The 24,749-nt window shown below is 40.8% G+C and overlaps 1 protein-coding gene across 1 annotated transcript; it reads right to left on the bottom strand.

The window, feature by feature from the left end:
- Positions 1-204: 204 nt before the first annotated feature.
- On the bottom strand, positions 205-10,277 carry plppr3a (phospholipid phosphatase related 3a; the record flags this gene model as incomplete). The annotated part of the gene is made up of 8 exons (XM_079262689.1): positions 205-1,215; positions 1,635-2,468; positions 3,435-3,608; positions 6,043-6,100; positions 7,850-8,045; positions 8,729-8,858; positions 9,688-9,873; positions 10,197-10,277. The coding sequence occupies 8 exons, from the start codon at positions 10,275-10,277 to the stop codon at positions 205-207; spliced, it is 2,670 nt and encodes an 889-aa protein (XP_079118815.1).
- Between the last annotated feature and the right edge of the window lie 14,472 nt (positions 10,278-24,749).

Genomic DNA, 24,749 nt, shown 5'->3' with positions numbered 1-24,749 from the left:
TTTCCTGCTGAGATTGTAAGCTGCCAGTCCTCCTCTTAGTCCCAAACTCCCTCAGTGGCTCCAAACGTTTTGTCACACAGCAAAAGTCATAAATCTCAACATGTTTGTCACAACCTGCCCTGTTTTACTGCCTGCTCTGCTTAGTTTTGTTCAAGTAGAATCTGTATTGTAACGATGATGAGCGGCAGTTGTCCTTCGTCTTTACTATAACATCCTCTCGTTCTGCATGGCTTTGTAGTAGTGCTCCTGCTCCGCATGGCTGCGGGCGGAAACGGAGGGCCGGCGAGGCAAGGTGGAGGAGCGGGACAGCGCCTGACTGTGGCCGTCTATCAGCAGGTCAGGGTGGGGGGGAGGAGGAAGCATGCTCGAGCAAGATGGGTGAGGAGGCGGAAGCATAGAAGAGGGGTGAGGTGGAGGTGGCAGCTGGGAAGAGGATGGGTGAAGATGTGGGGGCATTTGGCAGGAAGAAGGGTGAGGAGGCGGGGGCATTTGGGAAGATGACGGGTGAGGAGGTGGGGGCATATGGGAGGATGAGGGGTGAGGAGGTGGGGGCATATGGGAGGATTGGAGAAGGGATGGAGAAGTCTGAGAAGATGGGTGAGGAGGAGGAGGCATATGAGAGGAGGAAGAATGAGGGGGAGGCGGAGGCAATGGAGAAGTGGAGTGTGGAGGGGGAGGCATGGGGGAAGAGGAGGACTGAGGAGGCGGTGGAGGAAGAGGCGATGATAACTGAGGTGGTGGAGGCAGCGGGGAGGAGGCGGTTGGGAGAGGTGGAGGAGGCAGATCCGCTCCTCCCTCAGCACTGCCATTGGTTGTGGAGGAGCAGAGTGAGTCTGTTTTCACTGGGAGCGTCCGGTAATCCCTGTAGTGGCTGACATTGTCCTGCCGCTGCAGCGCCGCGCGATGCTTGTCGCCAGTTGCGTCGGCCGTCATCATATTACCGCTGATGGTGTTTCTCCACTCCCATGGTTTACCGTTACTGGCCGACACGCGCACCACTGGATGGTGAGGCGCGTGAGCGTCGATCGTGACAATGCTCCCGCTGCCAGCGATGCTCCCCGGGTTGCTTCCGGTGCAGCTGTCCCGATCAGACGAGATGCGGTAATATGGCGACTCGGAGCAGTTGGAGCCCCCTCCAGAGGAGGAGCCACCTTCTGAGGTCTTCGTTGAAGAAGAAGCTGGTCCATGACCCTGTTGCTTTGACATGGCTATGACCTACAGGACGGCATAAGTTCTCATCAGCATGCATCAGCTGACATCAGCAATATGAAATAACATCATTTTATTCTGGTAAACATTGTAAAGCATTACATTAACACATTAAATATCCTCACAGACGTTTCAATAAGATTTAAGCTGCCTTTAATTACTATTTGCACCCTTGTGAGGGTGCAGCTTATTGGAAACTAATCAGTGAAATGGCTTCTTCCAGTATTCTGTTTTGATTTTAGTGACTAAATAAATCATGCGTCCAGCGTAGTCAGCGTTAGACAGCTGCTAAATCTCCTCCCTTCTCTGAACTACATTTTCATCTGCTGATTGGGTTCCATTTGTCAACCAGGAATAAAACTACTGTTCAAGATATAAGTTAATCGGCTCATCTAGGAGCATTCATTTTCTAATTTCCACCTCACCTGAGTGACTCTTTGCTGGCTGGGCAGCTGGTTGGGTTGTGTGTTGGGCACGCGGGGAGTCGACACAGCAATGGGTCCCGGTCCAGGCTCTTTCACCCTTTCTCCTTCTGTGAGTGACAGCCACTTGGCACGAGTCTTGGCGCTCTTGGGGGAAACAGGTGGCGGCCGAGAAGCCTCTTCAGGGATGTGAACTAGTGGGGGTGCCACCACCATCCTGGCTCCAGCTTGTGCGGCAGTGCTGTTGTTCGCCTGCACTGTGGGATAAAGAGATGAAGGCATCCCTTGGTTTTCTCCGTCTCCCGCAGCTGCTCCTCCTTCACCTCTAGTGTCTTTCTCATCCTCCACCTCGTCGTCATCTCGTGAACTCTGGCTACGGAGCTCCAGCGAGCGCTGCTTCCACTCTGACACAAGCTGTCGAGACTTTTGGGGGTCAAAGGGCACGTGGAAAGTCATGTGACGCTGCGTGGTGATTGGCTCCTCGGAAGGGGAGATGGGGCTGCTGCCATTAGCGACTCGAGGCAAGGTGTTGCTGAACGTTACCATGGTCTCCTTACCCATGGGACCACGGGTTGCCAGCAGCTCTACGTCAGCACTTGCTCGTTTCAGGGAGGCCAGGGATGCCTTCTCTCGCCTCACCTTACTGCGGGCTCCAGACCCCAGCCCGGCTCCCAGCTCCTCCCTACTTTCAGACACTCTGGGAGTTTTCCTGTACAGGGAGTCATGACTCCGTTGACTTAATATCCTGAGGCCCTCTTTCTGATGGACTGAAGATAATCTCTGTAAAGAGGGAGCATCTTCCTCTGATGCTTTGAAATTTCCCACTGCATACACAGCCTAAGACGGAAAAGAGGGATACAGGGTGGAAAAATAAATGAGGAAACATGAGTACTTTGCATGTTAAATAAAGACTTAAGTGTTAAAATGAATTTTCAAAGCTGTAGCTTATATTGCAGCCTGGCAAAAAAAAACAACAACTGCATTTATTTCCGTTTGTGAACAAAGGGCACATGAATAGTCATCCCTCCTTCTTGTTTTGTCTGAGGTCAGCATGAATCCATCCTTTTCCCCATCTTCATCCTTAATGATGGGAGGAAATCCTCCCCCTCTTTAAAAAGCAAGAGACCGCAGAAAAAAAAGAGAGAAAGAGGAGAAGAGAAGCGTGGAAAATGGCAACGACAAGTTTTCTTAAAATGAAGTGTGAAATTGTTCCTGAGAATTCTTATCGGATTATTCGTTCTCCCCCCCCCCATCTATCCTCCATAATAGAAAAGGCTATATATAGCCTGCCAAAAAAGAAGGAGAAGAAAAAAATGCTCTGAGAAAAAAAAGTATGGAAGCCACACAGGGAGGAGAGGCGATGGAAAAAAAAAAAGAAGCAATTTGTCAGGACATGCTGTGATAGTGTTAAAATATTACAATCAGACGACTCAGTCCCAGCAAAACAACCAAACCTTGTTATTAAAAACATCTATTTATGTGTATGCTGTCACTCCCACAAGGCTGCATTTTGGCCGTTAGCTGCTCCCCAGGGATCAAATAAATCCCTGAATACATACAAACATATTGTGGCACTCAGTCCACAACTCAAGCCTGAAATAAGGAATGAATTTTTTAAAAAGGACATATGTTAGTAAGCTAAATGAAAAGATAATTCTAGTTAAAATAAAACAAAAACAAAAAATTTAAAAAAACTTTAATGAACATCATAATTTATTTGGACTCTTAATTACATCTATCTTGAATAGTGTAAATGAAGCAGACAGTCTTTGTTTTGTACTGTTTCTTAAACATTCAACTAACCAGGTAGACGCCAATTCCAGCCCCTATCAGATATCCCACGTAGACGTCTATTGGGTGACTGCGGTGCTGTGTTATCTGTGTCAGGCCAGCGAGGCCTGCCGCCATGCAGAAAGCAAACACCAGCAGTGGCTTCAGCAGCTTAGTTGTGCTGTTGATGCTGGCATTGAAGTACATCTGCAAAGAGAAACACACATAAATTGACAATGGGCAGTTAGTGTTGATGTATGGTGACTACCGGTGGAGTGACTGCAAATATCCTTTTAGTTTTATTGAATTTCATCTTTAAATGGGCAGTTTGAAAATATGTAGAATATGTTAGATTTTGGTCTACCATCCAGTGGCCAGGAGGAGAAAGCGCTGCACCATCAATCCTGTATAAAGTTAGGATGGGGTGCTGCATCCTTGACTCAGGATGTTGGGGGTCAGTAAAAGGAATACTTTGAAGACTTCCAAAAACCCACAGAGTTTTCTGATGAAACAGAGTCGGGGGACCCAAGGGTGGGTTCTTTCATCTCTTGGGATGAGGTTGCTGAGCTGATTAAAAAGCTCCTTGGTGGCAGGGCAGGAAGTTCCTCAGGGTTCTGGATGCTGTGAGGCTGTCTTGGTTGACATGGCTCTGAAGCATCATGTGGACATTGGGATCAGTACTTCTAGACTGGCAGACTTGGTTTGTGGTTCTCCTCTTTAAGAGGGGGCCTAAGGGTGAACTCCAACTACAGAGGGATCCCACTCTTCAGCTCCTTAGTAAGGTCTAGTCAGGGATCTTGGAGCGGCAGGTCTGTTGGATAGAGTAACCTTGGATTGGGATGGAGCAGTGTGGCTTTCATCATAGTTGTGGAACAGTGGACCGTCTTCTGAGACTTGAAGTGGGCATGGGAGTTCACCCAACCAGTCACATGTGATTTGGGAAGGTGTTTCACCATGTCCCCCAGGTACTCCGTTGGATGATCCCCTGAGAATATGAAGTACCAGACCCCCTTGTACAAATGGTCTGTTCCCTGTAGAACTAGTATCAGAACTGGTATGCATTTCCAGCAGTAAATCAGATTCCTTTCCAGTGAGGGTCGGACTTAAATTTTGTTTATGACTGGCGAGCTGTCCAGGGTGTACCCTGCCTTTAGCTCAAAGACTGCTGGGATAGGCTCCAGCTTCCCAGCGACCCTTAATCGGACTAAGCGGTTCGGATAATGAATGAATGAATGAAACTGGTCTTCAGGGGTATGAGCCTATTTTTTGATCTGGTGCAGCCGTAACGTTAGTTTCTGCTATGTCCTATTCTTACAAGAAAAAAAACCCTTAATGGTATCCTAGTAAATAAGCTGAGCCAAGACATAATGTTCTTAGGTGTTACTTTGGCCAGAGCCAGGCTGTCATCCCCCTTGTTCCCAGTAGGCTAGGCTAACTTGCTGTTCCTTCTGAAAGCCATGCTAGCCTTGCATTAGTAAACTTGAGACTAATGAACTGACTTTAAGTTACTGATAGAAAACAACAAGCATTTCTATCATACAATATTTTTTTTACTTGGTTGATAAGGTTTAACAGCTTTAACTTAAAAAGGAAACAAAATAAATGATGTGAATGTGGTTAGCTAGGCAAACATCCATTGACTGTTAAGCAGAGGTGGGAAGAGCACAGGGGAAGCAGAGAATCGGGGAGAATACAGCTCTCTGGGCATTCGTATTCTCACCACACACACTGTATTTTGATTATATAAACTAGAGGACAGCTGAGTGGCAGAATGGCAGGCCTTGCAAAAAAACCCCACTCTTTTTAACAAGCATGTCCATGGGCTAGTGGGCATAAAATCTCACGAGGAAAAACTGTCAAGATGAAGAAATCTTACTTATATTCGATGAACACTTTGCCAGCACACCTTAAATTAAGTGTCAGCTTTGTAATACACAATTAGCTTTTCAATTCTTCAGAATTTTATAGCTTCTTTTGAAAAAAAAAAAAAAGATAAATATGTTAGGTAGAAAAAAAAAATCAATGCACTGAACAGATTAGACTTTTCATTGTACCTCTGCCAGCTGAAACAGCTGCTTTCTTTCTCCTGTCTGTCCTTCAACAGAAATTTGTCTAGTGACTTTTAATATGAACATCGTGGGTCCAGTGAGGCAGCAGTCATATGGCCAGTAGCTTGCAATAGCCGCTGATTGAAGAGGGGATGTGTGGGAGGGTGTCACCTCATGGAAAAATGATAGTGTACAGTTCACATACTGGTGCCATCAGTGCTGGATTGCAGAATGCCAAAAGACTCATATTGGCAATAGCTGATATAAAGATGAAGACTAATATCTGTGCTTAAAAAGCAGTTCTTGTATGTATGAAATGGTCCTTCAGCACCAATGTTAGTTTGGTATATGAGCCTGAGCGTCTGGGAAGTTTATAATATTTGAACTGATAAAGAATTATTTATAGAATAAAAGAAAGACTAATAAATGTAGTTATACTTGAATTGTATGCATCATACATGATTTTGCAAGATTAAAAAACCTCAACTGGCAATTATTTTAGTAAAATTGGGATAAACTCAGCAAACCACACATAGATTCATATTTGTAAGCATCATGCAAAAGCATCGTAATAAAACAAAGGAAGTGCTTACAGAGATATATACAGCAGCGAAGCCTGACAGTGTTGCATGCTGGGATGGAAATGTTTTCCTAAGGGGACAAAGGAGGAGAGTTAGAAGGGAATGACTGAAGTCAGAAACAGAAAAAAAAAAGATTAATGTTTTCATTAGAACAACTCTGTGTAAACTAAATGTGTGTTGCCTTTTGAATGAACCTAAATGCATGACGCATCATGCTAGGACACTAAAACCTGTGTGCTTGTCCAAATGACTGTTTGTCAAACTGAATACATATCCTTGGATGTGAGCATTAACAAACACAGAATGCCATGGTGCCATTATAGGGCATGAATTAAGCTAAATTAAGGTCAAACCTTTAGAATCTCCCGCAGTGAATCTTAAATCTTATTTATTATGCCTTATGGAATCTGTGCATTCATCCTTACATTACATGCTTTCCTTTTTTCCCTTTAACTTGTTGAGCTGCAGTTAATGCTGTTATGAGCTGGCGAAGGAGCGTTCTGCTCTATGTGAACACGAGCTGAAGTGTACAGATATGTAGGGCTGTCACCCAAATAAAAACATTGGAACATTTCACACCATGACGTCATAGTTTTATTGTAAAAATTAAAGTGTCTTGGAATAATTGAAGTAAAAAACATTTTAGAAAGATCCAGTATTTGTTCTTGCCATTCCTGCTGCACACACAGTAGGGATGTGGGACAGTGTGTGCATGGGAGTCTGTGTTACTCTTGGTTATGCCTATGTCTTTGTTGTCTTCTAATAACTATGAACTATGAAATACAATACATGAAGCACAGGGAGACTAAAGTTGCTAAAGGGTGTAACGTCAAAACGCCTGTGTTATCTGAGGAGTAACAGCAGAGTCTCTCACCATGTCTCAGGTTAGAATGAAGTACAACTTAATCACATTTTGCAATCTGAACATTTTTTTTTAATTCAGTGCAAAGTTTCCTCATTCAAAGATGAAAATGGTTCGGTTTATGTTTCATGCTTTAAAATAACATCTATCATGTTATAATATGTTGAGCTCAATTGTTTTATTTATTTATTTGGTTGACATCTTTATGCTTCTGTAGAAGTGAGTCATCTTTGATTTGACTAATTCATTTTATGTTTAATGCTGCAACTGCATCTAAGATATATTTAATAAATGAGGTGAGGCATTAAGCTAAAATGAAAAAAACAACCCATAATTACTATTATTCTAAATGTGAAATCATTTTAGGTTTCTGTTTCTTTGTTTAAATTATGTAAAAATAAATAAAAGTGCTAAATTTAATTTCTGTATCAGCTCTACTTAGGGTGTAATATTTTCTAGTGTAAATGAACTCAATGTGTTTTATAGCCACCTGATGGGGCTTGTTTACCTGGTCTATGTCTACCTGTATCAAACTGTGCAGCTAAAGAGCATCTTCAAAGCCATAACATTTACAAAGGAAAACCCCCGTCAGGAAGAAATGACCTGTTAAGTTTTGTCGTACAAATGAAGATTTCATTTAAGAAAAAGAAACATGTTCTCATTCTATTAGTAAAAACATGTTTTTATAAACCAGCTCACAGTAATGTTCTTTTTAAAATCAGTTTTAATTTGACGGTCCTTTTTATATGCAAATTTACTTACTTTGCTTAATGTGTAAAACCTATCTAGCACTTTTTATTATCACGTATGTCTAGATAAGAACCTGCAGTAAACAATAATTCATCGTACTGACTGCACTCTATCTGCAGATCAACACAGGTCTGCATTTTTGGCATACAGGGATGCATTTTTTTTCCAGTCTGCTACACAGTGTCTGGGAGTAACAATACGTCTTACCTAGCTGACAAAATAGCGTATTGGTCTTTCCCCATGCAGATGTCTTGTGTAACGTAGGCATTGTTGTCACATGACACTCCTGGGGCCGTGTAATTGGGTTGGCACACTGTGAGGAAGAAAGGGGCGTGGTAGCCGGTAGCTAACTGGATAACATCTGTCACCAAGGCTGTTGCCAGGAGACCAAATACATGAACACCTGAGGGAGAGAGGTTAGAGGGAGAGTTGGTAAGACATCTTTGTTAAATGAACTAAAAGCCTCTGGTGGCTTCTTCACGCAGAGCTGATCATTTACAAACATGTGCAGTGGCGGCAAATGACGATGAATTCACACAGTTTCTAAGTGACGCCACCAACCCACAGTTTCTTATATATTAAAGACTTTATGCTCTGAGAGAGAAATTTGGTAAGGAGAAATAATTACTCTTTTCACTTTAAAGCTCAAAGGATCCCTCAAGATATTTCTAGTTTTATTAAACCCGTTTTCATTTAAAAGTCATCCTTCATTTATTGTCTTTAATTAGCTTATTCCTCTTTGATAAAAAAGTATAATAAAATTATAGGCAAATTATAGAAACAATCTGTGCTCAGGCACTGAAAAATTTCTTTGAACCAAAACTGAACCAAACTATTTTGTTACTAACAGCAAAAAATGTTAACTTCATCCCAAAAGGCCAAATGTAATATTTTTCTTCTGATCCTACCCTGACAGGCTGTTCGCTGTTTCAGTGTGGTCTAATTAACTGAACAAAAATATTTTTAAGGTCTTAAACTGCTTCACATGTGTACTCAGGGAGGAGTTTGGTGTCATGATTTAGTTAGCTTGAATAACTATTAAAACATCCATCTGTAACCTCTGAAAGAACCGGTAGTTGGACTTACCAACAAAGCGTACAGTTCGGCGTAAAAAAGAGTTAAAGCTGCACCCTCCTGCATTTATACTCCCCTCTGACCTGGGACAAGTCTTCAATTTGGACTGCATGCAGTACATCAGGCCTTCCCCCAACATAATCTACAGCCACCAACAGGAAAAAGTGGGGGAGAAGGTGTGATGCAGATAATTTCCTGTTTTGCATCGCAACACTGAGAGACAAAAACAGAAATACTCAAAAACAAAAGATACAATCAAATAAAAATAGAATGGGCAGTAGAAAAAGGTGCCATTAATGTCAGATATAAATGTCTGTGATTGTGATCTACGGTGAGCAAGTACAGCTGGGAGACAATGGAGGCAAGACGCTACTGAACAGCGATCACTTCCAATCGCAGTGATAAATGAGCTTTGGAAAGGTCTGTTCGTTTCCATGCTGCTGATAGATTAGCAGTGTATGTGTTTGTGTGCAAGAGTGTGTATTGATCGGGTAGACCTGTGGCATGTTTGATGATGTGCACAGGAATGCCAGGTGTATATTTATCAATGCATGCATTGATCTTGCATTTAAAATAGGAGATGGAATTTGTTTTGTAGGAGTTCAAGCAGGTGTACATTTGCTCATTTGTGTAATCAATGTATTTTTTGTGTTTCTGCACAAAATCCTTGAGACAAACATAACATCAATAAACTTCTGATCTGAAGAGGTTGCATCTTTGTAACATATAGGCTGACTCAGCTCGGATTTACATTTTTTACAGCAAAAATTGATTAAATGCCAGGAAATAAGGAATCTACAGGGAATAAACTGCTCAATGTGGGGTTCAGCTTTGTTTAGCTTGCTTATCTGACATTAATGTCTTGAAATCAAAACAGACTAGCTTAAACAGATCTCCAAATGAATACTAATGTTATAAGGGAATGGTTTCAGTTCTTAGATAACTGTAAAAGCTTTGGGACGGAAACTTACGGAAGCTGCTGGCCCAGCGAAGGCCAAACTCAGCAACATCAACAGAGGGATGAGCTCATCTCCCGTCTCTACGTAGGGCATTGAGAGGTCACGGTCATGGCAACGGAATCCCACCATCGCCGGGGACAAGACATCTGTCAACTCCAGGAAGTACAGGGACACCAAGGAGGACAGGACGATGGGGAGCTGGACAGACATGTGCACGCACATGAATATCAATCCCCGACATATATGACAAGGCCAAGGGCGAGGCAAGGAGTGACTAGTATGAAATTTTTGCCTGGAAAGAAGTGATTCATTCCATGTTCATCTTAACTACAAGCTCATAGCTACACACACTCATACATGATAAAGAATAGCTTCAGACTCTGTACACTAATGATTGCACGCATCCGGATGCAGCCAGCCAACAACACTCTATTGGCAGAATTATGAAGAAAAAATTCAGCAGAGGTTACTAATTCAGTTAAAAATAGTGAGATGCTTTGACTTGTGACTTTTTTCCGTACCTCCACAAAATAAAAACATGGCAGCAGTGTCATGCTGTCTTTGGGTGGTTTCTTCTTGGTTTTGTTTTTGGGGGATGTCATCTTGGGGTGGGACCAATCACATCCTGCAGGGTTAAAAGATTGCCATAAAACATTAGAATGAATATCCAGCGCATTGTTACTGGTTTTTATCATAAATATCTCTGCAAGCATCACAGATTCATTAAAGGTCTGCCAGCCCCAGACTTATCAGATGCAAGAAACACAAGTTCAAACAGTTTTCTGACTGATTGGGACTGAAGCAGCGACTAAAATGAATTCATCCTGAGAACCATTCTTTGTATCATTACAAAGAAACTCACATTTAAATGTGTTTGAAGCAGTTTAACCATTATGGTGCCTTGTAAAGTGGTCCATTATTAGGCTTTAAATGAACACTGACACAAACTAATTCAATAAATATACTTATTATCCTACATTTGCCTAATAATACACTCAACTACACATGCACTGAGATATTGAAATACAAGTATTCGTAAGATTGATTTCAAAAGCAAATGTTCATTTATAGTAATTAAGAAATTCCAGGCATTATTTCACAACCCTTAGTGACAAAGTAATACAAATACCTAGTGTGTGCAGAATGCAGTAGGCAAGCCTTTGTCAAAAACAGAAATCATTAATTCTACCTTCCCCTTTACCCTTGCTTGGTTTCTGTGTCAGTGTCTTGGTTTCTGTGTTGGGACTTTTAAATGAAAGGAGGCGCTTCTGTTCATGTCTGCAATGGAATCAGGAAAACATAAGAAGTGGGAATGTTTTGCACTGGCATTGGACTGCATGGCTGCGTAGTGGTAATGTTCTCCCCATGTGTGAATGGGTTCTCTCTGGCCACTCTGGCTTCCACCCACAAGAAAGCATCTGCCAGAAAGGACTGTAGTATGAAAGCTATGTATCACCTATTGTTGTTTTATGATCAGAAAAATGTCTTTTTTCAACTGTATGTTTTAACTATTTGAGGCCTTTTAGAGCTTCGGAGTGAGATTGCGTAATTTTGTTTGGAGTGGAATTGTGCAATGTGGGTTTATTTGGAGTGGGATTGCATAATGTGTGCCTATTTATGTGTAGCTTGTGTATTACCTGCAGGTGACAGCAGTTAAAGCGCTACTAACCAAAAGAATCAGGGAGGAAATCTGACTGAAGAGCCAAGCAGAGAGCTACTCAGAACAGTAGAACAGAAGACATCATTTCCTCCACCTAAAATAACTCAAAGTCTGAACAAATGGCACAGTAGCTTGGATTGATGTTACATGTGATTGTCACTGTTTCTCAGAGAACATCTGTTACCAGGCATCACTGAGTGCATGGTTGCTCCCCAAAGAGTCCTGCTGCTGATCAACTGTGACTGAGAATTAGTGAAAAATTTATGGGAAATCCCAAAAAAAACCCAAAAAAACCCACAATCTTTTTAATCTTTGTAAAATAAAAAAGATAAAAATATAAGAAAAATGTACTACCTAGTCTTACACTACAACAAGCCTAGCTTTCTCAGCTGTCCAGCAGCACAATACGCCGATGTAAATTAATGTATGCAAGATGCTGGGAGTCTGCAACGTTGCAATGCTATGATGCCATGATGCCATGATGCCATGATGCTATGCTTCGATGCTCCGATGCCATAATACTATGATGCTGCAATGCTGTGATGTTGCGATGCTACGATGCTAAGCTACAATGCCACAATGCTGTGATGCTACAATGCAATGAGGCTACCATGCTATGCTACAGTGCTGTGCTATAATGCAACAATGCTACAATACCGCAATGTTATGCTGCTATACTACAATACTGCGATGCTGCGATGCTACGATGCTGCGATGCTGCGATGCTACGATGCTACGATGCTATGATGCTACGATGCTACAATTCTGCAATTCTGCGATGCTACAATGCTACGATGCTGCGATACTGCGATACTGCGATGCTACAATGCTACGATGCTGCGATACTGCAATACTGCGATGCTACAATGCTGCGATGCTACAATTCTGCGATGCTACAATTCTGCTATGCTACAATGCTACGATGATGTGAACAAATAATAGAATTTCTGCTGCTTTGGACTTTCTCAGTGGAAATGTAGACTAATTCTCTGCAAAAATGTCTTTAAGTTTAAGCTGATTCTGCAGATGATGCTTTGGTCGTAAAACTATAATTTTACCAAAGCAAATCGATAGTCTCAGTATAAAGCACATGAAGTTGATACAATCTTAACAGGTTGCTTTTAAGAAGTAATTCCAGACATATTTAGCTGTCAAGCAAAAGAAAAAATGGAAATGGCGTCAACTTAACCCAGTGATTTCATTTAGTTCTATCTTATCCAGCTGTCTTTCTTTAGCTCTCTTTTCAACATTGAAACATGCTGACTGCTCATAATCATGTCACACAACTTCACAAAATACACAACAGAACATCCCTTTTAAGCTTTTCAATATCCAAACAAACTCAGAATTTTTCTCCCTGTCACACATGCACATTCACCGACATACCTTGCCTTCAGTTACCTGCAGGCTAACAGAAGGCGTCAGAGAGAGGAAAGAGCTGTGGGCACAAGTGGAAAGCTAAACAGAGTTAAATATTCACAGCTCTCCCCACAGCTCCATGTCTTTGCCCATATGTTCCAGTCCAGCTCTCTCCCAGGCCCCTCTACCTCACCCATATCTCCTTGTCCCATTTACATATCACTTCTTCTCACTTATCTATCATCAGCACCACCCTCTTACCAACCTGATTTCAGGTTGCCTTCACTTTCCTCTTGACCTATTTTCTTTTACACTGTGTTATTTCTTTTGCTTTCTGCAATTTTTTTTTTTATTTTATTTTTTTTTAGGAATACTGTTCTCTGTATTCTAACTTTTATTTTCAGCAGCATTCTTGTAACATTACCTGCCTGTTGCCTGATTGCTGTGATCGGCCCCAGTTTCCCTGTAACCTTTGAATGGACTAAGCATCATATACAAATGAATGAATTAATTCTTATAACATTAAGTTGTTCTGTTTTGTCTCACAGCATTTAGACTTGCTTTTAGCTCATATATGATGGCGTGATTAGGTGTCTTCAATCTGTTTTTTCTGGCGCACAAATGATAAAGTTTTAAACAGACTGAACATAAATGCATCTAACTCTTACATCAAATAAGCATCTTTAAATTCTCTAAAGAAGTTCATATTTGTAAAAAGCTGTTTAGGCATGTGTAAAACAACTTCTGCTATCCCCAGCCTTCCTGCATGTCTGTTTTTCCATGTTTTTTTATTCTGCTGAGTAGAGTTTTGCTTTGTTTGTTTTTCTCCCACTTCCCCTTGTATCTGCCTAAATTCCCACAGTGATCTCTCAATAGACACCTTACCAACTTTTTGACATAATCCCCTCTTTAACCATGTAACCTTCATTTTTCATCCCTCTCTCTCAGCCCTCCTCCCTTGTATTTATCACCATCATCCTTTCTTTTTCCGTTTCTGTCCCTGTTTTTTTTGCTAGATAAGAGGACCTGACCCTGAGGCAATGTGAGGCAGAGAATCAAAGACTTCTACATCTAATTTCCATGACCCCTAGAAATGCTGTGGAGAGGAGTGGAGGAAAAGAGGAGAGGAAAGAGGAAGAGGAGGACAAAGATAAGCACAGATCAAAGAAAAAAATTGAATGAAAAAATGAGAAAATCAAAATAGTGCGACTGAAGTGTATGTGCGTGTGTGTGTGTTGGCTGTCTGGTTGTGGGGGAAAGCAAGAGGGGGTGCAGAGGATCAGAAATGAGGAGGATATTGGGATTCCAGTGTGGCTGAAAGCAGCTTAAGAAGACGCTGAAGCCTGGGTCTCACTCTCATAGCCGCTTGGTCTCAGTGACCTACTCCAGTCAGCATTTAAACCTCACCCTAACTCGCATTTCACACACACACAGACAGAACGAGCCTGAAAGAAGGGGGTCGTTTATCTATAACAGCAGCATTTGTCCTTTGGGACACATCACATGTGTGTGGTTGCAGTGAGAGTAGTCTGAGCTGCTGTATATCATGTATGTGCTTGTGCGTACCCATACTCTAAAGCAGTTTGTATGTTTTGTGTGTATGTGTGGTTTAAAAAAAGTGGATGGTAGTCTGCGGTGGAGAGAAACAGGCTGTAAAGCTGTCTGACAGCAAGGAAAATGCAAGGCTCAGTGGCCACCAAAGCAGGGATGGTGATGTTGGAGTAAGTTAGCAATAACACACAGATGTGGGACTTTTTTTTTTTTTGTATTTTCATGATGATAAAGGAGAAAGCTACCTAACAGGTTAGATTAAGTCATAAAATACGAGTATCTTAAATCCATTTAGTGGTTCCCCGTACCCTGTTTGAAAGCATTCTCCATCTGTCATTTTCTCCTCATTTACTTAGATTTTTCTCTTAATTTGTCCCATCTGTTAAGTCTGGCTCTATGAGAACTATCACAGTGAGGCTGCAACTACAGACAGGTGACAAATTAAAGGAGAAACCTGAACACAGCTACAGTCAGAGGATCAGGTGCTCTATTAAGCTGTGAAGGGGGCATGGTTTGGGTCTACTTGCCCCCTTAGAGGGATGTGTTATTGCAAATCAATCGAAAGTTGTTGTGAGTGATCACCTTTACCCTCCGATGAAACATTCCAAGCTGATGGGAGCGGCTGCTTTTCTGATGACTATGCTCCCATCCTCAGGGCATGGTGGTTCACTGAAGGGTTTGATGAGTACGAAAATGATGTGAATCATATGCTACGACCATCGAAACAGCCTTCAGAACTTAACCCAACACAGGATTTTAGGCCACGAGTGTTTGACAGGGCTCTCCACCATCATCAAAGGAAAACATCAAAAGGAGGAGAAGGCGTTCAGTCCCTTCAGGACACTTTCACAGACTTGTATCGTCAACGTCGAGTCACATTAGAGCTGCTCAAGAGGCTGAGCACCTGAGTAAAACAGTTGATTTTACTTTAACTTGTATTTGTTATCTGCCTATTGCTACTATATTTTTTTTGGATCACTAATCAATTCTCTCAAACAAAATTCCCTTTAAATAAATAATAAATGAATAAATAAATGAATGGATGAATAAATAAATAAATAGATAAATGAGAAACTGCCCATTAGTGTCTCAGTTCCTAGAGTTTGCCTGAGGAAAATGATAAATGTTAAGCTTCAAATCCAAATTTGAGACGAGAAAGTGGGGGGGGGGGGGGGGGGGGGGGGGGGTGTTTGGCATGTTTTGCGGGTTGCATTTTTTGCATTTTGGCAAAATGTCTGTGAAAGTGATCACTTAAGTATATTTGTATATAGTTGCACACTTATTTTCCACAAATTTTTTTTCAAACTTAAGTATTTTAACTTCATTTCATTTAGTCACAGCACGGCATCGTGACAGAATGTGAAGAATGTTTTAAGAGAAATGTATTGGTTACCTGTATGTTACTGTACAGCAGGGATTTGGAAGTTTGACATAGTGGCTTTAGCTGCTTAAAAGTGCATTATTCCCATAGACCAATTTGGTTTACTGGACATTATTGCTGAAAAATAATGTTGCTGTTTTAAATACAAGACTAAACACACAATGTTGATTTTATGAAATGCATTTGGTTTTTTTATTCTAAATAAGTGTGAAAAACTTTTTTGTTTTATTTTTAAAAATCCAAACTATTCTTGTCACCAGAAAATTCACACTTCTACAAAAGGACTGACCTCCATTTCTAAAATCACTGTAATGTCAACAGTAATCATTTTTCTTCCATTCTGAGTGTATGTTCATCCCTCCTTCAACAAAGTTACCTTGCTGTATCATCAAGCCCAGCATGGTAAAAGCCAACAAGCAAGGCCCCCAATTAAGCAGAAGGATCTAGCATGGCTAATGTGGCTTGATGTACAGGAGGATGAACCGAACTTGGCCCACCTGCCTTAACAGTGGATAAAGAACATCTTAACCATCGTGCAAAGCCATTAAAAAAAAAATTTAAAAAAAAAACCTGAATATGAAAGAAAAATCAGTAAAAATGTAACCAGAACTGGGATGCTGACTGTTTCATGCTCATCCAAACATCCAGTTTGCTCTGACTGTTGTTGATCATTCAGCCTGCACAGCCACATTGACTATATTTAAACAGAAGCGTTTAGCAGGTACGCCTCCGCAAGCAGGAACCAGCAGATTGCATGAGATCATCAGTCATAGAAACGTGAAAACCATGTGCTGATTTTTTTCCTTTCTATAAAAGCTCGAGCTGGGGAGGAAAGCTTTCTTTTTTTTTAATGGGTGCATGCAGAATTAAAAAAAAAAAAAAAAGAAAAGAAAAAAAAATCCGGACCGCACTCACCTCTGTCCCGGGGGCTCCGTGAATTCACCGAGTCCCGTCGCCCCCTTCCACCCCGGCGTGGTCGTGCGTGCTGCTCCAGTTTTGCGATTTCTTTTTAATCCATGTCCAGCTTCTCTCAAGTCACCCCGAAAACCTCCAAACCCTCACTGATATCCAAGGGGCGCTCCTGTGCGAGGCTATTCGGGGATCATGAAAGGAGACGAGGGTGTGGGGGGGTGGGTGGTATGATGGGAGTGGAGAGGGAGGGAGGTGGAGTGTCTATGCAGACGGAGCAGGGATGGCGAGAGAGAAAGAGAATAGGAGACAGAGGAGGGTTGCTGATGGTGGAAAGTCCAATTTGCCGCACTTGCTGGCGACGCGCTGCGCTCCTTTCTGCGTCCTGGATCAGGACTGCTGACACGCACGTGCGTCCACGCTGCTCCTCTTCTTCACTGGCGCCTGCAGCTTTTCTCCTTTCCGGTGAAACAGATAGCCATTTTGTAAAATATACACTTAAAATGCTCTCATATACAAAACCTCCGTCACTGGGATTTCGGCACACAGCCTCACAGCGCGCGCACACACACAAACACAAACACACACAAAGGCATGGGGGAGTGAGGACGGGTGTGTGTGTGTGTGTGTGTGTGTGTGTAGGGGGATGCAGGAGGGGGGTGTGGGTGAGTTGTGGTGTGTGTGCGCTTATGGTGGTGGGGGGAGGAGACAGTCTGGTCTACACACACACACACACACACACACACGCTTCCTTGACGAATTCCTGTTTCGGGGCGACCACCGAGGCGACCAAGACAAAGGGGGAGATTTTTTGTAATATGTGTGCACCGTGTGCGCATGTCTGTGTGTTCGGGTGTGAATGTTTATTTGTTAGTTTAGGTGAGTTTACACGAGGGGGAAACGTAGCATGCGCATTTGCGCGTAAAAGTGGGGGGGGGGGGTTGGGAGATTAAACTCATCTGGAAGTAAAAGCAAACATCTATTGGGGTTGAAACGTTGGTATCACGATCAAAAACACTCATTTTAATGCTTCCAGATGAATAAATGACCCCATCATCCAGAGGCGCGGGTTCAGGTTGTGTCTGCCTTTGTTTACTGTGAAGGGTGTGGCAGGCGGTTGACCACTGAGGTGCATTTACACCCCGGAGAAACCGGCGTGCAGATCCCCCTGTGCACACACACACACACGCACGCACACACACACACACACACACACACACACACACACACACACCTCTGTTTCTGACTCATCATGGATGACACTGCGGCAATTAACATCAAAGACTCAACTGTACGTGCACAAGTGCGTGCATCCCTCTTATTAGTGGCATGTACATTTGACACATTTGAGTTCTTCCAGAAAAGCTCCCTACAACAGATCCATCTTATCTTCTTTTCCCACGGTTATTAATTCTTAATGGTTCTTGAACATGAACTTACAAAAACCATTTAGCACCCACGTTTTTCCTCTGCTGGATCAGCATCGGCACCTTGCTCATGGTGTGAAGTAGGACCTCAAGTCTTGAGTGGTTTTGCTCTGGTGCAAATACTTTCACACACCAACACCCCACCTTCTCGCAATCCCTGTCATTTAGCTGTGTTACGATGAATGGGGGTGCCCCATTTAGTGCTGATCCCGTCTCAAGTTGCCAAGGAGTTCTTCTAGTTCTCATGAGGTTCTCCCCCTCTTGCCTTTGATTCCCTTCCCCTGAGCCCCTCCTGTTCTGCCTCACATTCGCCCTGCCCTGTCTAGAGACCCCCCATTCTGACAATCACACACACACTATACAGCCTCACCGCCAATAACACCCAAGGGTTGGTCACAGCTGGTAGGAGCTAATAAACTCATCACTCACAGTGCCTGGCTTCTATTTACCAAATAGATAGTACAATGGGGAGGATGGGAAACACATGAGTTGTAGGTAGAACACCTTTTCTGTTTCCCACGGACAAATCATCCCTCAAAACAGAGTGAATTTTGATCAGTGTGAACACATTTGCAAAATCAAAAAATCCCCACATTATCCCCAATACTTAGTTACTCCATATCAGCACTCTTTGCCATTTACCCCAGTTGGATTGTAATTGGTTGCTGAAGGGTATGTACATTGGGGATTTTTAAGTTTGATTAAAATTCTTCCTGACTGCTGTTCACACATGTGACCCAGTTACTTCCTCTGAGCAAAAGGCCGATCATTTCAATTTAGTATATGTGTGTGCATGTGGAAACCCACATTGAGACACAGACACATGTGGTTCTGCATGATTAATGGAAGCATAAGCACTCCCAGCAACCAGGGTCTTGTGTCCTGCATTCATGTACTGTAAAGGCAGAATTGCAGGTCGAGAGATTTAACCCCACACATCACACATGTTGCACAAAAAGCATATTGGTCAGTTTTGTCCGCGCACGTCGACACATTTACCCATCCAGCTATGAAAACTTGCTGGGATTGGATTATGATTGATTTTTTTCACAACCCTGTCAGCATCTCCCACGTGCTGTGAAGACATCTGACAAAGAGCACATTCTTTCTTTTATCATAACATGGAGAATCCAACTCTGTGAGAGAGCAGAGGAGACATGATTGATTGGCTTTATCACCATGTAATTATCTTCACTCTATACAGTCTGATCGATGCATGGGGTGTAAATCATCAGCATGCTACTCCAACTTCTCTCATCCTCTTCTCAGCCACAACATGTTTCATTCTCTCTAGTTTACATTGTTGTATTTTGAGAAACCGATTTCTGTTTTTGTTTCAGGTACATGTAAACAACAAGCTTTCAGTTCTACTTTAAATCACAACATAACTGCAATGATTTGGCTGGAAAATCTCCTGTGGTGTGAAATACAATCAACAGAGATGAAATGTGAAACACATCTGGTCCAGCTATTCATTAGGTGTCTGACATATTACTTACTATAAGGGCTCTGCACAAGCTCAAATAATGCCTAACTTTACATTTAAAACTGGTGTCTATTCTGGTATAAAAGGTGGAAATGAGCACATGTCTCAGTTGAAATTTCAATAAAATGTTCAATACTGCTAAGTCATCCCTTGCAGGCAAAGCTACTCCTCAATATGCACTCACATGTTTAGTTATAAGACTCAAGTGCCCCTGTGTGGTCAAAAGTTGTCATTACATATACATATATATATATATATATATATATATATATATATATATATATATATATATATATATATATATATATATATATATATATATATATATATATATATATATATATATATATATATATATATATATATATATATATATATATATATATATATATATATATATATATATATGCTGGTTAAGCCTCTCCTCAAGTAACTTAGGGTCACTGTTCTTTCATTTGACAGGTCTCTGAGATTTGTGTCACCTGCAATTGCAACTTCAGATTTGACCCTTTACTTAACTGGGCTTAGCTTTACTGCAGACAGGAGAGGATTTTACTGTGAGAATTAAAGAAGTGAAATATCACAAGGATTTTAGCTGAGAGCTTTAGGAATATTCACAATTGACATGGAGCTACTTTACATCATAATCCAGCACAAAGTCTACCTCAGTTGTATTGCTTCTGTTCTCCGTGGTAACCCATGGTCATTGTGGGTGGCAGTGGGTGTGGAGTTATTGGTTTAGTATAGACTGTGACTTAATACAGTAGATATACTAGTCTGGATTGTGTATCAGTGCACTCTAGTGTTTGGGTTCAGGTTTAATTAAGTTCCAGAAGTAAAAGGTCAAAATTAGACATTTAGAAACTGAGTGACTTTAAGAGAGATTAGTTATTTTTGTTGTTTGAGAAGCAAACTGCAAAATGTTTCAGTACCAAAAATACAAAGACTTTAGCCCTAATCGTTATAGCTTCCCAGCTCTTATTAAGAAATATGAGTGGATGCAAGTTTAAAATCTTAACAAATGCTCTGTGTCCTCAAATCTTATCTCACCATTCAGAAGCTCCCTTAAGAAGCTGCACAGCACCCCGAAAATTAAAATAATTGATGCCTACAGAGTTGCACAGATTGCATTTATCAGCAAGCTCTTGCCTCAGCTCCCAATTTTAATAAGAAAATGTCTGTAAACAGGGGCGGTGAAGGTCAAGTTGAGTCTGGGAAGTTAGGAAAACTTTCTGAGGTGCTTGCTTGATTGTCTGAGTGGAAAACACCTTTAAAAGGACTGAACAGACCTTGCAGTGGTGGTGCACTCCTCTACTTCAAAGAAGCACTAAGCCAGCCATCAGTTCATTAGAACAAATCCTTTCCTGCACCCTCACCATTACACACGTTGTCAGAAGTTTTCAAAATGAACATCTAAACAAGCTAGAAAAATTTTGGAAGAGTACTGTAAAACGGTGAGGCCTGAAAGACATATTTTCCGCTGTAATAAACAAAATGTTTTGAAAGAAAAACAAAAAGACTTATCCAGTTTCTTACCACAGGGTTGGATCGATCATGTTGTGGATGCCTGTTGTAGGCAGAAACACAGGAACATTTTACTGACAGAAGCAATACTGCTACCTAACAGAATAACAGTTGATTCAGGAAACAAAACTAACAAACTAAAAAATAATAAAACATCCCATAATGAAAAAAAAAAAAGCAAAACTACCTGGAATTCCCTGAAAAATTAAAGCTAAACAAAGTTTTAATTTTCTAGGGACATGGCTCTAACGGACCTCTGCATGCAGTGTGCATGTGCTTATGCATTATAAGCACAAGAGCAGAGGCACAGCAAAGAATGAAAAACATTTTACTTGCTGCAAAGATATAAAAAAAAGTAAAAATTGGATAATTAAAAGTACCTGAATTTGCAAGCTTGCAAGTTACTTTATAGATGTAAGAAGTAGAAAAAAACTAAGTTTGTTCAAGATTTTAAGGAAATTTGTCATTTTGAACCTTTGGAATATTTTTCCTTAAATCAGTTCATAAACTTTGCTACGTCACATTGACAAAACGTCTTTCATGACACATTTGCTTGTCATATTCAAATGGTTTGCAACCTGTTATAACTTTACATTTGCACATGTAAGGAAAAACCAGGCTTATTGCGATAATCACGTCTAGTATTACAGTACTGCACATATAAAAGCTTTAGAAATGAGATATTGCAAGTGTATTAGTATATAAATGTTTATTTCAAAACATGAGAATGTCCATTTATGCATAAAATTCAATAATATGTTGATATAACTCTTATTAGGGGTAATTTAAAAGTATCTCTTTAAATATTCAGTACCACAAGTTCTCCTCCAATAAAATTCCTAAAATATTTATGTCCTTGTAGACACCATGGCATGTGAACACGATCACTTCACACCACAGCAAAGTTTGAAATGTTGACATGTACATTAGTACAGCATACAGTTTGTGTTTCAGTAACATCACTGACAGTCTTTATAGATCTGTGGGCCTGTCAAATGTCTAAAGCGCTGAGGGACAGGCAACACTGAGCGTCTCAAAAGGATAATGGAGACGCTTCATTAAACACAATCTCATCAAGACCTCTGCATGAGAACGGGATCAAAATGCACTGTTGTTTGTTTCACAGACTCACAGTGTCCATAGCCGCGGGAGGCAGGGATGCAGGGATGCAGGGATGCAGCTTCCTCTAGTGGTTAACTGAGCAACTGCCATGAAGAAGAGTCTCAAAAGTCCGTTTCTAAGTTTCCACTGCAATATCTCATAAAAACATGTAACATGAAATTAAATACACATACACACACACACACACACACACACACAGACACACAACCAAGATGAGGTTTCACTCAGATCAAAGCTATTCTTGAATTGTGATTCACACGGTAACTTGGTGGGGAGGAAAAATAGAAATGTAAAAAAAAGAAGAAAAAAAAAAGAGTCACGATTCCTTCAGTAATGAAAATTTTGGACATTTTCATTACAAACTCTGAGACCCAAACACCCTAATCAGGAAAGAGCTGGAGTTTTAATTAAAGGGATTTTGCAGTAATGTTGTATTGCTCTTTCATAACCTTGGGGTAAATACAAGGGACAAACTCAACCCCCCTTCCTCACTTGCACAAACACACACACACACACACACACACACACACACACACACACACACACACACACACACACACACACACACACACACAAAATGTAAAAATCTGAAGGAAAAAAGACTACCAAGTTATGACATGGAGACCCCCCCCCCAAAATAAACCCGACAAACAAACAAACAAACAAAAAAAAACAACTCACTGATGGACTCTACTTTTATAAGCACCTTCCTCGGCTTTAACAGTCTGTTTATGATGCAAAGTTCAGTCTGTATCCTACGTTTTAGCATCCTGCCTCTGCACCACAAGGCTCACATTCCAAAGAGTTGGGATATTGTGTAAAATGCTATCAAGCAACAGAAGTCCAGCTAGAAAAACTTTATATTTAACTGTAAAATTGGTTTAAAGGGGCAACATATTAAATCATAAACATTATAACACAAAAAGATAATCTGGTTCTGATCAAAGCAAAACATTTGAAAGACAATAATAATAATAAATCTGGATGATAAATGATCACCGTCCTGCTACGTATCTACTTTTGATATTACTGAAGAATTTTAGAGACTTTTTAAATGTTTCCCATTAATATTTGAAGTAGAATTTCAGTTTCTTAAAATATAACTGAGTGAAACATGCGAACATTAATAGACCAGTTTAGAACTGGGACAGTGAAAGAGCAAAACTGCAGTAACACATGCAGCCTGTGGAGTGGAAGACAATGCAAAGCCACATTTAGCATGTAAAAAAGCCACTGTAACGCTTGGCTTGTTGCGGTTTAGGCTGACGAAGAGCTCTAAATGTTTAGCCTGTGTAATTGTCCAGAGCGTTTCTACTAAGTCGATGTTGTGTCTGGATCGATCTCCTATCAGGCCTCAAAGATTCATTTCAATTCTCTGGGCCTCTGCTTGTAATGATGGTAACAGCAAAGAAAAGTACTTCCAGTTTAATGGGCAAGTTCGGAGCCCATAAAGCTTGAACAACTGCCTTTATATAAATGACTGCAACACAGAAAATAAAAGACCCCGTGTGGTCATTGAACTGGCAGAGCTTTGAAAAGCAGAACATGAAGCTGCAATGAGATGCTGCTTATTACATTAATCCAATTCAATTACCTACATTTTACATTTTTGTGCTGGAGGGTCATTAATTTTTGAGCTGAGCAGTAGGCAACATGAATACAGCATGCAAAGGGTCCGACCACAGTAATGCCTGTCAGTCCACACTGATGTTATGTGTAGTTATAATTCTGGGAATGTGTATATTTGGCTACAGGGAAGCTATAGGGTAGAAAAATGTCTGTGCTAAGCTCAGCATAGATCTGTGGTTAATGAATAAATTATTTTTAATACTCCCCACACTGTCACGGATACCAGCTTTTGAAGTGTTGGCTGAAAACACAAACAATCAAAGCCTCAGGTCAGTTTTCTGTGCTTTATGTTCTTAATGAGTTTTGAGAAAAGTGATCAGGCTGTTATTATGATTCACTTTGAGTGCTGACATGTTAACTATGGTAACATATGTATGTGTTTGTTTATTTTCTTGGCGTTTGTTGGCATTTGTGGCTTGATTTTAATGAAGTTTTGCCTGAACCTTAAAGATTATAGTCATTCAGTGCTGGTTTTCGCTCTCATCTCCTCCAGACAATTAAATTCCTCAGTAATCCCAATGATTAGCAATTTTACATTTTTTTGTTGATCAAATGCCAATGGCTTCCATTTCTTTGAATTTTTATTTTAGATAAGTTGCTATAATGAATTTTCAAAAGAGTCCAAGCAAAATGAAACACAACGCAACAAAATAAAAACATTTCAGCATTTCAAATGTTGTTCGCACACTCTTTTAGGTTCTTATAAAATGATTATTTGTTTATATTTTACACAATTTCCCAACTATCTTTTTATTTATAAAACTTATTTTATATTCCTGAAATAATATAAAATAAATAAATAAATAGTTTGTTATGTTACCATTGGTTTTTAAGTTTGGTCATGTTGCAGGACAGTAGATCTCGAGGGTTGGACTTGGGCATCTCTGCTCGACACTCATCTCAAAGTAGGCAAAATATTAACGTATGCTGTAGAGTAACATCATGGAAAAGACAAGAAGACTGATGAGAAAGATGTTAAATTTCTTTTACACAAAGTATGCCATGATTTGTCATGAAAGATCCTTT

The sequence above is a fragment of the Telmatherina bonti genome (assembly GCF_933228915.1).
Source record: "Telmatherina bonti genome assembly, chromosome: 22".
Lineage (NCBI taxonomy): Eukaryota > Metazoa > Chordata > Actinopteri > Atheriniformes > Telmatherinidae > Telmatherina > Telmatherina bonti.
The sequence above is the reverse complement of the archived record's forward strand: the minus strand, read 5'-3'. Positions and strand labels throughout refer to the sequence as shown.